Below are 14,457 nucleotides of genomic sequence, written 5' to 3' on the forward strand. Positions count from 1 at the left end.
TGTCGCACGTGTGCCTGCAAACGGCTACTGATGATGATATAAGACTATACGCGATATACGCTGTGCTAGACGGGCTGGCTTAGTAACCTTGTGGATCATCTTCTCATCGTCAGCGGCAGATCATCGTTGCCGTACGCCACGACGACTGGAATAGCAAGGCTTGCATTTTAGGCTTGGAACAAGCCTTAGCTCTAACGCATTCCGGAGAGTCAAAGAAGCAAATCATGCACCTGTTGAATTGCGAGCTCATGCACATGCATGGCAACTTGGTTTTGATTGTAGTCTATCGTTCGACTGGGAGACCCCACTGTTTCTACCATGGTGAGATTATCAAAGGAAAAGGTTCTTCAACTCCATCCGGACATCGAAAATTTGCATGGAACAGTACATGCTGGAGCGTCTCCGGAGCTCGGAGGTCTTTTGGCGGACGCTGTCCTTTGGAAACGTGAGGGAAATACAGATGTGGTTTCAAGTTGCCGTAATCCGCCAACTTGACTCCCCCCACATCACGAATACCGTCATGAAGTCGCTTCATCAATGAACGCTGGTGGTCGACAAGTGCAGGATCCAAAACCTTGTATGTGTGCACGGCGCGGCGTGCGATGTGATGCTGTGCCAAATCTGGAGGCAAACTCCACCATTGAGCCCAGAAAATATGCAGTCCTTCAGCTAGCACAAACCACGAGAGCCACGTCGTTCCATCTCGGAACGAGCGCAACTGATCAAAGCTTTCGCCCTTGTCAAATATCCAAGGCTCGTACTCGTCTCCAACGTGAGCCTTTGACATGCTGAAAATGCAAGGAAGGAGCGTCGTCAGCAAGATGTAATCTCGTATCTGATGAGAACATAGTCCATGAACATAGTCCAGACGTCGCTGCTGGATAATATCCTCTTTCATCTTACAGGCGTCGAGCGAGTATCGCGGCGACCGCCGGTCCTGCTGTATCAATTCATCTTCCGTATAAGACGTACGCACATCCTGAGAGATAAGATACAACTCCCGTAGGATGTCCCAGCCGTTTGCGACTCGTTTACGCAGATAGTCGCCACCAGGTGCTTCTGCTGGTATACGATAAACTGGGCGCCCATTTGAATATGCGATTCGATGTTTGTTCACCAGGATTGCCGCCAGCTGGTGCGGTACGAGCTCTCGCAGCTGTTTATAGTGGAAGAAGTTCGACCGATCGTACATGTGCTGGAGGACTCGTTTACTGAACGTGACATGTGCTACCGCTGGCGCAATCGTGGGGATATAGCGATCAATCAAATCGCGCATCTGCGTACTGACCATGGTCAAAACGCGCAGCTCGTCGAGACGACAATGGTGAGCTATTTCGATGAGGACATCCCATGGAAGGTGTGGTGATTGGCTGCATTCTGTAGCTTGGTTCGGCGAAGCTTTTTGGTCGATTGGAGATTCCATGGTGACATATAGTATCATGAAATGGCACAGTGTTCGTAGCTCGGTGGCTGGCAAGAGAAGTAGGGCTGGGTAATTTGCTATAAGGACGGAAGTTGGAACGGCAGTAACGGCCAAGCGCGCCTTGACAGGCAATCGCCGGCAGGATCACGGAGAAACGCGAACCGAGATGAGTACATTGATGCTTTCCCATCGAAATCAACAGGCGAAGTCATGCTTGAGACGTTTTTCGACGCGTTCTGGCGCGTTTTAAGAGTCAATGAGGTGTAGTTGCTAACAGTAGGTCGATGACAGGAACGGGAAACACGCCTCGGCACCGTCTGCCGTCATCGATCATCAGGGTCCAAGCTAGCAAGACTCGGCTACACCAGAAACATTGCTAACACTCATCAACACCTTCATCATTTCAATACTATCAGCCCTTTGCGGAGATGCTTAGAATGCATTCAGCCTGCGTTATGCATGTAATAAGCGTCCCGAGTATCTATACGGCGTCCGCCATCCCGCCTTTAGCCTAATGCAGTACAGATGATCTACCGGAAGGGCGACGACATGGGGATACATTCGTGCTTCGACAAGAGGAGGGCTCGAGGCGTCGCTAGAAACATGCGAAAAGGATTTCATTCTGGGTGATGACTCTATTGCTGGACCTACTAATTGAGACATCAATCATGATGCTGCAGTCCACCACGTCAGTTACTACCTCTATCTCAACCAACTTACAATGAGATCGACAAATCCAAGAAGCACCCCTGCACCGGAAGAATGAACGTGTTCAGCCTGCATAGTAAAGCAACATTTCCGGTCGCTTACAGCCAGATTCATACAACGTAACCATTGGTACAAACATACGAGTTATCCATGTTTGAGGTATCATATTGAGCTCCTGAATCCTAGCTCTGGACCCAACATGCAACAACATGGCCCTGTAAAACACCACAAGCTACGACCGGCATCGGCCAGCTCATCGCTCGAGCGTTATTGCCAACATGCGCCCCACATCCCCATGGGGAATGCTTGTCAAAGCTTGATATATTCTACCGTCTCGCTCAATTAATGGTCTAGCTAAAATGACACCGGAAAACCATCATTCACAACACGGTATGCGAGTGACGAAATCATGGCACCACCGCCACCAGATCTTCACTTGATTCCTGCGTTCCCTTCAGAAGCAGCTCAGAAGACTGGCAAAACATTCGCTGGAGCCACGCTAGCTCTGCATGGAATTGCTCTCGTTGTTTTTGGAGCACGCATGTGGTCGCGATGGCGGCCTGTGTATCGGATGCAGTTGGACGACTACGCTTGTGCTATGGCATACGTGAGTAGCGACTGCACTGTACCCTACTGACGATATTGAAGACTAACAAATTTGAAACAGGTGTTGATAGTGATCAATACAAGTCTTTTGCTTGCAGCCATGCCTTATACCTTCACGCACCGACCGGACACGTTTTTTCTATCCGAATCGCAAGAAGCATTCCACAAAGCGTCTATTGCACAACCGATCTGGGCATGGTCTATGGTATTCGTCAAAGTGTCGTTTGCTCTGATGCTCCTCCGCATCTCGCCCTCGAAACCCCTTCGCCGTTTTCTCTGGGGTATGATTGTTCTCCAAATTACACTCGGAGTGTACAACACACTGGCAACTCTACTTCAATGCGTTCCAGTTCGAAAAGCATGGGACCTACTTGGCACAGTACCGGGACACTGCTGGAGCAGCAAATCAGTCAGGATAAGCTCGATAACAGTATCCGTCATACACATCCTCACCGACTTCATGCTCGCCCTCCTCCCCATATCTTTCCTCCACCGGATTCAGCGTCCCATCCGCGAACGCGTAATCGTAGGCGCACTAATGGGCCTCGGTTTCTTTGCGGGCATAGCTTCCATCCTAAAGATCGTCGCTGCCATGGATTTTGGCAAAACTGGAGACCAGCTGAACGAAAGCATCACCATCGGCATGTGGTCCGTCATCGAAGAGCTCGTAGGTTTTATTGTGATCTGTGTACCCTGTCTCCGCTCGCCGTTTCAACGCGCACTTCAATACTGCGGCGTGATTAGCGTACGTATCAGACAGCATACGCTTACCCGTGGCTATGGGCGCACCTACGAATCTGACGGATTGGACAAACGGTATGTTCGCAGTCAAAGTCAGAGTCGTCTTGCTACTATTGAGGGAGATGTCGAGTCGAGCTTCAAGATGAAGGACTTGGGTACTGAGGCTTCGGAGGATGAGATGCAGTGGCGGAACAGTACCCAAGAGACGAGTTCTGGCAGGGGTGAGATTTGGTGCACAAAAGAGGTCGTCGTGCAACATGATCCTATCAGTCGTGTGCCCTCACACGAACGTATGCATGGTGGCGTGGAGGAAGTATGGAAGGGTGAGCCGTTTGACTTTGATCTGGGACTTGCCGGGAAGAGCCGGACTGGGTGACTACATCCAGACCTTTGTCAAGATAGCCCTCAATTTGCGCACCCAGTAGATACTCTACCACAAAGAAAATCGCGACTTTTTTTTTTAACTGATTCGACCATGGAGCACTCGTAACTGAACATGTTGAGCACATTAAAAGGCGGTACCCCTGGTGAATGCTCTCAACCCTTATCTGCATCAACATATACAGCTTCAGGGTTTCGGAACTACCAAGCTGACGACATAACAAGCAAGTTGAAGAAGGAAAGCGCCTTCATTCAGGGTGGAGTGCTGGTTCCCAGTACAGCAGGCACCACTCACTGCTATTATCGCCATGTCTACCTCTTCGTACCCTTCCTTTCTCTCTCCTTGTGCACATCTAAGCAGCATAAAATTGGAAGGCGTCTGGCGGTGAGTGCAATGATAACGTTGCCATACGTCATTATCAACATCGCTCTTACCATTGACGCCCTTTCTGGTAGAGCTCGACCACTCTCACATTCCTGCACCCAGTAATGTCGCAAGAGCGTACCAAAGATCCGAAACAGCACCTACTACCAAGCGCGATAATGGCGTCGCAACCGCACCCATTCGCCGAACCTACCTCAACAATGATCTCACCAAAGGTTGCAAGCACATTCATATCCAATCCACCGAGTGGCCAGGTCTATTCACCCACCGTGGTTCCCTACAGCCAGTTTCAATTCCCCCACGATCCACCTCACTGGCCAAACTATCCACATCTTACATTCCCAAATCCATATTCAAACTTGAACACCCACCAAGCACCGAATCAATATCTACACTCACTCGTTATGGAGCACGATGGGCACTCGTACAAAAAAGGTGGACAAAAGATAGGTAAGTCAGCTATTAGGGATACCAAACGCTGTGAAAACCTTGGCTAACTCTTTTACAGTAAGTCCTTCCCGCTACGCTTTAGCACCGTAAAGGGGAAAGTTAGCAACAAAGTCCTCCGTATCAGAATTCTTCTGTCTAATAGCAGGCAAAGTCTAGATGCATCGCGTTCTGTGTCTTCTTCTACAGTACGGTTAGTGCTAACGTCTTGATAGTATTTTAATCAGCCGGACAACCCAGCGTATGGCCACGATCCTACGAACCCCATCGAACAGCGCCAGCCTTCGACTCCAGCGCAAGGCTACAATGCTATAAATCCGGTCGAACAGCGCCACGACTCTCTCACTAAGCCTGGCACTGCGAGCGCATCACCTGATGGCTCGGTTCCGCCGGGTTGGAAAGGTAGTCGCATTCCCTCAAATAACGTTCCGAGGAAGGCACCGCTTGCAGCTCGCTCTTCAGATCAGCTCTCTCCCACCGCAGCCCGGAAGACTCCGAAAGGAAGACCGGAAAGGACAGTCAGTGAACCGATAGAGACTCCGGAGCACATAACACGAGCCCGGGTGCGCCAACAGCAATCTTTCGAAACGTCATGTGGAGTCTCTAGGCGTGGACTTCTGCAGCTCAATGATCAGAACCAGGCTGCTGCTCAACCTCCCATAGGGTTCTTCGCGCCTCCACAGGTATTACCTTCACCGGCGCCACCGAAGCCTGGAAGACTGCGTCCGCGACACACCTACCAAGTACCCACAGAGTTGGCAGGCACGAAGATCGCACTAGGTAAGTAGACTCTGCCCTGAATCAATGTGTCCGAGCACACTCGGTCATATTCGCTGACAGCCTCACCACTCAGGTCCGGATAACTGGGATGAATACGTATACCTCATGGAACGACTCCATTACAACGAAATCAGCGCCCACGAGTTCGACAGTCGCGCTAAATCCATCTTCCAGGTTTTCGGTGAGAAGACGCGAAAGAAGCTGAACAACATTCTGGTAATGAAGATGATACTGCCACGCCTTGCAGAGATTGAGTTGGAGGGCAGGGGACGAACCACTAAGAGTGTGGAGAACAACTAGGGTGATTAAGGTTCCGGGACTGCCGATGACCCCGCACTTTGGGGTAGCTTCATGGGTATTACGTGGTGATGGTAATGCATGCACCAGGGTTCTAGACATATTCTGGACTATTCTAGAGGGAGAGCTATGTCTAATGCCCAAGGCTGACTATCACGACGATCATTGCTGTTAACATGTGCGTGCCATGCTAGAGAGTAAGCTTCGGCCCTATACGTTTTGCTTTTACGAAGTGAACATGTCATTAGAGAAGCGGACCGGAGTAGGCTAATGTCTTTAGTAGCATCCACCTACTTACAAGGGTCTAGTCAGCCGCAAGCCGGTCGCCTTGTCACGGCATTGCCTATTCTTTGCTGGCTTTAATCTTCCGAATGGCCCTAGTCTACTAGCCAAAATTACCGCGATGATCACTCAATCATTCTCTTCATCTCCTGAATTCCGGACGTTGCTGTCGAAAGGGATATATCCGCTGGTACGAAAGCGTTTAGCAGCTGGTTCCACTTCAGATCCCTGGTCTCGGTCCATCGGGCGTTTGCGAGACTCTTGCTGGAATGATAGCAATGCTGCATACGCCAGCTCATTCGGCGAAAGATGCTTCTGACGAAAGGTAGCCAAATGGCCGCTCGTGACCATATAGTCGTTTACCAGCGATGGCAAGGTAGCCACTTGCGCTGACAGTTGCTCTCGCTCAGTTGGAGAAGGATGTTTCAACCCAACCGGATACGGTACAATCTCTGTTTGTACCGCCCGATCGACTTGTGACATGCGCGACCACTCTTCTTCGAAAAAGGGTAGGCGGCGAAGGGAGGTGATTGGCAGACCAACGTATTTGGCTACATCCCTACCTGACATGACATTGTCGGCTGCGACCTTCGAGTGATAAAAGAGACGTGCAAGATAATGAATACGCTGTGGGAACGTGAAATCCATATCTTCCACGTTCAGGCTTTCGAACTCCGGCGATCGACGAAACGCTACACCAGTGACGCCAAAGTTGTGTATACGCATAGCGTTATTGACAACAATATGAGCTATCGTCTCGATGTCTTTCGCGTCAGACCATATACCCGTGTCTGCGAACTTGACAGCGAAGGTTAAGACATCCTTGGGTTCGTCCCATAGGTTGTAGAGATTGACTAAACTGAGACAAATCTTGCGAACGTAGTAGCCTTTCTTTTCCTCGGTGGTAGGTACACCGTACATGCCCATTGAGGGCCGCCAGACTGCTTCGCCTAGGTAAGCTGTGACGGCAGCGCCGTTGGGTAAGTGGGGTTGATCAAACGATGATGATGTGTATGGCGGATGAGATGGTGGTGGCCCATGCGGCCATGGTTGCGTGAATGTTGATGGTAAGCGACTAGGCTGCCGTGGATGGCCAAAGTGGACCTGAGGTGATGCGATTTTGGCCTGGTTAGACAGGCTAGTCGAGAGAGCTTGCTTAGAGTCCTCCAGATTCCGAACATGTGGGGAAGAGACCATGGGAACAGGCGTGTCGGGACTTAACATCTGACAGTCTGATGAAGTTGAGATTTCAGAGAACGGTATGTAGTTGGCCTGAAACGACCTTTGAGCATTTTGATCAGCGGCGGAAGGGCGAGGCAAGCCATCGAGCTGCGACTTGAACGCCATCGATGCATACTTGGCTTCCTGTTCATTCGTTAGTGGGCATCATATCGAGTTGCTGACTCCAACACCTACATTTGGCGCGTTTGACCCCAGTGCATGCGGACTCGTTGTGGAGAAACTAGGATGACCAGGTGCGGTAGAATGATAATTGACAAACGTTCGGATCTCGTTCGGGTTACTGATAGAGCTATGGTTGATATTGAAGTTGTGTGCAGACTACTATAAGTCAGTTGCCAGAACACTTAAGATGATCTAGTCCATAGCTGACCGCATCGGAAAATGGCGAGTCTCGACCGCCCTCGAAGTACGAATTGCTGGCACCGAAGCCATTACGGCCTTGCGATGTCGGAGTGTAGGATCGTGAATTAGGGCGAAAAATGTCGCGTTGACTGTTGAGCGCGTTATCCATTGGTTTCTGGTCCTTCTGTTGGCCGCTTGTAGGTAACCTGATCATGAAGTAGAGTGTGTATCCTTCGACTTCCGCGTTGTACAGGCGTTTGAATATTTCAAGCTTTACGCTAAGGCTACGGTCTGGGTGCGGAGAGTGTGGAGAAAGAGTTGAGTGAAGTTCGACCTGGCACGAGGTCAAATGACTTTCAGACTGCCCTTCACTGTCGATGAAACCCCTCCTTTCTCGCTCTCATAGTAATGCCGTTAACTTTGTCAAAATGCCAGAGTGACGAATTGAATGATGTTCTATGAAGGTACTGATAACAGATATCTTCAAAGACTCGAATACCATGGTTCAGAACCATGGTTGCCTGCCATGAACTATGGTTATTGATACCTTACTCTGTGAAAGAGCCAATAAGTCGCAACCAATCCATCTAATTATATCAATGGAAGGTACCGATGATCTAGGTACCATGCTAGTGATAGGTGGAAGGAGTTGCTGGATACATTAGATGGCTCTTTCTCTGGCATGATCCTTGACATCGACTGGTGAACATACGGTTTCCCTACCTTGAGCGGTCTTCAGTAAACAACCAACCGTTAGTCTTACTACACTCGCCATTTCAGAAGTCTGTCAAGTGTTGTTAACACTGTCATTTGGGGCGCTTTTGCCCCACCATCTACCCATTTAGGAGCCGTTGCACAATCGATCTGTCCTGTATTACGATACATCGGTCTCCCATAGCTGCGATAATGACCTCCTCAGCATCTCCTTCTCTTTCTGCAGACATCATCGACGCCAACAGTAATCATGTTGGCAGATACTATCCATTGCAAGGCCGAGGTGAAGGGAGACGAATTTTACAACACATTAAAGACAGCTTCACCTTGGTTTCTTCTCTTCTAATTCACCACCGAAGATAATATGTTGCAACCCAGCATTGTCATGATGCGCATGCCCCCAACAGTGATATTGTTTGGCGTGCCTGAGGCGCATCGATGGGTTCTCATCGTAACAATTGCTGCCGCAGGTTTGGTCCGGAAACTTTGCTTTGGATATCTACTAGTTTGTAAAGATCGCACTATCAGAGTGAAGTTTTGCAGTTGGCACTCTAGCGCATACCTGAGTTCGTATCTCACTGTGTTGAGTACAGCTCGCCGAATGAGTTTTGACTTATGAGCCGTACACACACGACTTGCCTGGCATTACCCGCCATTGTCAGAATACATAATTATGTCTTTGGACATATGGGAGATATTGCTTCCAGGCGAGAATTCAAGAAAATTGTATCTGGTGCGTTTTCGGCATGTCCGAGATCGATAGCGTGACACGGTGGCTAGCGGGAACGACCTAGATATCGGAAACAGTCCTCTCGGACTCTACAGGTCAGAGGTATATCGGAGAGCTAGGCGGTCGGGATAAAGTTCGACAATGCTGCCGGCTGCGATTACTATCGCGCAGGTGATTAGTGTTCCATTCTAGGTATCCCGGAGGTTGTCGTAGTCTACGGCTCCATGTTGTGGGGTATCGCACGATGTCTAGCGCTGGCGCTGAAATCGTCCCGGGGGCCCACTCCAAATGAGCCTCATGTGTTCGAGACACCATGCACATACTGCGCTTGTGTTGTCCGCGGATGTTTGGCAGGCGCTGGACAGACTAGCGATACAACAATATGTGCGATGCTATGCGCTAGCCAAAGGACTGCAAAATGAGTTCTCGATATGCGGCAGCGTGCCGTGTGTCGCGGCTCACAGTCGCTCACATCACACGCGATCATTTTTCACCGATATGTTGCCTGCAAAGGATCGAAATGCTTATCGGCCGCGCATTGCGTCTCCTATTGGTTTGCGCGAGCGGATTTCGATACGAGTTGCGATGTTGCGTGACAAGCACGTGAGCTGTTTCTCTCCGCTGACCATGACTCGCAGCCCACTGTATTCCTGGAGTTTGACCTGGAGAAAATTTTGGAGATGTCTCCACCAAAACCGGTCGCTGCGAATGAGACTTGAGCCCACAATTCTGACAGTTGGACCGGGCTCAAGTTCGTTCCAAGCTTTGACGAGGGCTTGGGTTGTTGGGACAAGTAAAGTCAAGGTGCCCAAGACGTCGCCGCGCGTACGCTATCGAGTTCGTTGGCCTCGTCAAGGCTTGCCGCGGACGTCCTTCGCTGACTGGATGGAAATGCGATCGAGTTCGCGATCCATTCGAAGAATGCTAAACATGTTGTAAGCCTCTCCTCATGAGTTGGAGTTGTAATTCTGCGCAAAGTCTGAATGGCCTGATATCCGTGAGGTTGAAACGACGGTAAAGGACCTTTGGCGGCATTATGATGGCGCCTTGCTCCCTGCCTCGGTGGTCGCGCCAGCATGTGCCGGGACTGCAGACGGCTGACCGGCAAGGCAACTCTAACGCCGATCGGAGCTGGGCAGCGTCAGCCTGGCAAGCCGCACACCAAGATTGCACCAAGCACATGCAGCATGTGAAGCTTTGTACTGATCACGGGTACACAACGAGTATGGGGCGCTACCGTGACCAGGATTCCGCCTCGTGCAGCGTCCGACGCAAGATATCACCGGAAACGCTGTAAGGGTGAGCTTACGGCGCCCTTTGCAATCCAACTGCATAGCGACAAAGGACTTGAGCATGACGGTTGCTCGGAAGTCAGCCGAGCAATGTAACGTGGTGGCTTGAACTAGCCGCCAGATGGGCAATCAGGCGTGGTCGAGAATGCGGAGGGTGAGGTCATAGACGTCGGCATGCGCGAAGCTTTGGGGTGAAGGCCAAGTAGCAGGGCTTAAGCGTGGCTAAGATAGCCGCATGAATCTTGTGGAGGCTTACTCCATGGGGAGATGTGGTGGGGATCCTCATGAACGATAGACCTAGCGCCATAGTACCCCTCCCGCAACACTGCGTCTTGTTGGCGGACACAAACCAGGATCCCGGGGTCCTTCACCGTCGCGACGGTCGTGCCAGTAGAAATGTATTTGGATCAATCCAGGGTGCCTGTTGCAGCCTCTTACAGCTGTCGTGCACCGTTGAGGCTCCACTTTTAGGCCTCCCCTTCACTGAGAGCTCCCCCAGGTATAAGATCGCCTGCTCATCTCCCCCGCCATTTCTTTTCCACCTCCACTGCTCTCCGCGCTTCTTCGCGACTGGTTTTACTCACCTTTGGAGCCTGCGCAAATCAACCTCCAACATGGACGGCAAAGACAACGGCGTGAGCCACATTCCCGACAAGGAAGTGGCCTACCCTGCCGAGAAGGAAGCTGTTTACGACCCAGCCACCGAGAAGCAGATCAACGAAAAGTACGAGCCTGCCACCGAGCACATCGCTGATGCTGGCGCCCGTCGCGAATCCGTCGCGCACAACATCGTTGAGAACCCTCTGACGCGTCAGACCAAGGCCGAATGTGTCAGCTCCGCTGAGCGATGGGCTGTCACACATGGCATGGAGGAGCACTCTGCTCTCTTCGGGAAAGCTGCTCTCATTGCGCGTGACCCTGACCGCTTCGAGATGCTCACCGACCTCACTCAAGACGAGCGCGATGCCCTTATCTACGAGCGCGACCACAAGTGGCACGGTCCTAAGATGCTGTGGTACTCGATTGGCCTGTGTGCCATTGGAGCCGCCACACAGGGTTGGGACCAGACTGGATCCAACGGAGCCAACCTGTCATTCCCTCAAGAATTCGGTCTTACTGAGGGTGACAGGAGTGAATGGATTGTTGGTCTCATCAACTCCATCATCTTCTTGACTGCTGGTCTCATTGGCGCCTTCATCGTCGACCCTCTCAACAAGTACCTTGGTCGTCGTGGAGAGATTTTCCTCACTGCTGTCTGCCTTACTGCTACTCCCATTGGCTCCGCGTGCGCGCAGTCATGGGAAGGACTATTTGCTGCACGCTTCATCATGGGTATTGGAATTGGCGCAAAGAATGCGACTGTCCCAATTTATTCTGCTGAGATGGCTCCTCACCGTGTTCGAGGTGCCCTGGTCATGTTCTGGCAACTTTGGGTTGTCATCGGTAAGTTTTCGCCATTCTTGAATCTGTTAACTTGCGACTAACCTCCATTCCCAGGTATCTTCCTCGGTTTCTGCGCCAATGTCATCGTCAAAGACACTGGCAGAATTTCGTGGCGTCTGCAGCTTGGTTCAGCCTTCATTCCGTCTTTCATCCTCATGGTCGGCATCTTCTTTTGCCCAGAATCCCCTCGTTGGTTGATGAAGCATGGCAAGGTCGCCAAGGGCTTTCAATCCATGGATAAACTCCGTGCCCACCCCATCATCGCCGCTCGCGACTACTACTACTCGTATGTCATTTACGAGACCGAGCTCGCTGTTGCACGTGGAGCTGGCTACTTCGACCGCATGTGGGACTGCTTCCGTGTGCCCAGAATCAGGCGTGCCAACTACGCTGCTTCCACTGTTATGATTGCCCAGCAGATGTGCGGAATCAACATTATCTCGTTCTACAGTTCGACCATCTTTACCCAAGCCGGTTACACCTCTGACCAGGCTCTGTACGCTTCGCTGGGTTACGGAGCTGTCCAGGTCGTTTTCACGATTCCCACTCTGTTCCTCATTGACACCAAGGGTCGAAGGACCCTTTGCATGTGGGCAAGTTCTCCCCAACCTCTCTCAACACGCTTCTTGTACTAACTACATAACAGACCTTCCCCGTCATGTGCATCTTCCTGTTGGCCGCTGGTTTGACCCTGCTTCAACCAGAAACTGCTAGCCAAGCTGCTCGCGTTGGGCCAGTTGTATTATTCATTTACCTCTTCACTATCGCGTACTCCTTGGGAGAAGGGCCAGTTGCGTTCCAGTATTCCGCCGAGGTTTTCCCTACCATTCAGCGTGAGCAGGGAATGGCCTGGGCCGTCTGCATCAACAACACCTTCGCTGGTGTCCTATCGCTCACGTTCCCTCGCATGGTTTCAGTCATGTCACAGACTGGTGCTTTTGGATTCTACGCTGGTCTCAACCTGATCGCCTGGGTCATGATCTTCTGTTTCGTCCGCGAAACCAAGCAGCTTACGCTGGAAGAACTGGACCAGGTATTCAGCGTGCCGACCAAGACGTTCCTTCATTACGAGATTACGGAGTCGGTCCCCTACTTTGTCAACCACACGATGCTTCGCCGGAACGTGCCCAAGCCACCCCCAATCATCGAAAAGGGTTACGGTGCTGGTGCGGTTCCTACTGTTTAAGCGGATTATGATACCAGGAGAGAGAGTGATGATTCCTATTTACGGAACCTAGAACTAAGTAGTGGGTTTATCGAGTGCAAATAGTGCACGACGCTCGTTGAGTGATTAATGAATACCCCATTTCGAGTTACCTGCTTATCTTGAATGCTTTGATGTCTGCTAGCTTCAATTCACTAATGCTACAGCACTATGTACTGAAACCCCAAATAACACATCCATCTAACAGTGATACCTCCGGATTTGGGTTCCGTTTATCCGTGGGTAGGATGAAGTAAGATGTATCATCCACCGATGCTCATCATCTAGTGACGTAGCTTTTCTCTCGCTTCGAAGCATTTCTAAGCGCCAAGTATGGGCGTTTCCCGCTTGTTTCAAAGGAATGCGGGGTCTCCACATGTGGATAGCTACAGCATTGGCCACGTCCACCCGTCTCACAGCGGCTAGTGCGGAAAGAACGGCCTCAGGTCTTCTCACCTCAAGCCACGTCTTACCACAACCACTACACTCTCCCAACCCGACAGCTGACTGGATACATGTACTACGTATCTTCTGCACGTCAACAGTATGCGATGCATAGCACCTCAGGTATGACAGGTACCCAAGAGAAGGGAAGATGATCTTCAGATGAGAGATGCAGAGCAGTCGAGCGGTGAGCGTTGACAGGCCAGAACATGGGTGGCTTCTCTATTGCGAATTTCTCAGAAGAGATTCTGCCACGCTGCATCTGTCATCACCCCAGGAGGCCGCATCAACTCAACCCAGAGACACTGGCCCAAGCTCGAGCCCTGTTCGGAAATTTAGATGACAACGCTTTGTTACTCGTAACGACCAACAAAGAAACAAAGCCTTGGGAGCGATATCGGAGGATTTTCAATTGCGACCACCGCATCATCGCATGCCGCGAGCACATACCAAGATGTCGGGAAGCACGGGAAGTGACATGGCAAACACGACACATCGTATACGATATAACACACGAGAAACCATGATGACGGTACCCAAGGGGATAGAGTCATGGTACACGGTTTCCAGTTGTGCGGAGTCACATAGTACCAGCCACAGATAGGCAGCCTGCGGACACGGCATATCACTATGACCTCGCATCTCGAGGCTGAAGTGAAACATGACTGTTGACACCTCACGTTGAAAGCAAATCCTGGAAGTGACTGGCGGGATAAGTGAGTCAATTGGGAGTATAAAAGTAGAACTTGCGTTTGCCCTAAGCTCACTATCTAACACAACACTGTGAACGTACTGAGAACTATTCAACGCTACATAACCTCCTATTTCGGTGGGAAACTATCGAATCAGATCTCCAACGACAGCTTATTCCACATATACTATGTCTTGGACGCCGTCATGGACCTCGGAAGAGAAGAAAGAGCTTAAAGACCTTCAGAAGCGTAACGAACATCGTGAGAAGGAACTTACGAAAATATTCGGGACTGACACAAGACC

General features: G+C 50.8%; 5 protein-coding genes across 5 annotated transcripts; 3 read left to right on the top strand and 2 right to left on the bottom strand.

The window, feature by feature from the left end:
* Positions 1-313: 313 nt before the first annotated feature.
* On the bottom strand, positions 314-1,423 carry CC77DRAFT_1011584 (hypothetical protein; the record flags this gene model as incomplete). Its single annotated transcript, XM_018523719.1, has 1 exon — positions 314-1,423. The coding sequence occupies one exon, from the start codon at positions 1,421-1,423 to the stop codon at positions 314-316; it is 1,110 nt and encodes a 369-aa protein (XP_018382527.1).
* A 1,117-nt stretch (positions 1,424-2,540) lies between these two features.
* CC77DRAFT_942568 (hypothetical protein) lies at positions 2,541-3,854 on the top strand (the record flags this gene model as incomplete). Its single annotated transcript, XM_018534870.1, has 2 exons — positions 2,541-2,738; positions 2,799-3,854. 2 exons carry the CDS (start codon positions 2,541-2,543, stop codon positions 3,852-3,854), a joined length of 1,254 nt encoding a protein of 417 aa, XP_018382528.1.
* Positions 3,855-5,352: 1,498 nt separating this feature from the next.
* CC77DRAFT_1023273 (hypothetical protein) lies at positions 5,353-5,842 on the top strand. The gene has a single exon (XM_018525633.1). It carries the CDS (start codon positions 5,577-5,579, stop codon positions 5,769-5,771), a length of 195 nt encoding a protein of 64 aa, XP_018382529.1. The 5' UTR covers positions 5,353-5,576; the 3' UTR covers positions 5,772-5,842.
* A 337-nt stretch (positions 5,843-6,179) lies between these two features.
* Positions 6,180-7,803, bottom strand: CC77DRAFT_1064375 (hypothetical protein; the record flags this gene model as incomplete). The annotated part of the gene is made up of 3 exons (XM_018528718.1): positions 6,180-7,415; positions 7,467-7,610; positions 7,663-7,803. The coding sequence occupies 3 exons, from the start codon at positions 7,801-7,803 to the stop codon at positions 6,180-6,182; spliced, it is 1,521 nt and encodes a 506-aa protein (XP_018382530.1).
* Positions 7,804-10,984: 3,181 nt separating this feature from the next.
* CC77DRAFT_1033604 (hypothetical protein) lies at positions 10,985-12,999 on the top strand (the record flags this gene model as incomplete). The annotated part of the gene is made up of 3 exons (XM_018526810.1): positions 10,985-11,813; positions 11,868-12,406; positions 12,460-12,999. The coding sequence occupies 3 exons, from the start codon at positions 10,985-10,987 to the stop codon at positions 12,997-12,999; spliced, it is 1,908 nt and encodes a 635-aa protein (XP_018382531.1).
* Positions 13,000-14,457: the final 1,458 nt, after the last annotated feature.

The sequence above is a fragment of the Alternaria alternata genome, assembly GCF_001642055.1.
Source record: "Alternaria alternata strain SRC1lrK2f unplaced genomic scaffold CC77scaffold_19, whole genome shotgun sequence".
Classification (NCBI taxonomy): Eukaryota; Fungi; Ascomycota; class Dothideomycetes; order Pleosporales; family Pleosporaceae; genus Alternaria; species Alternaria alternata.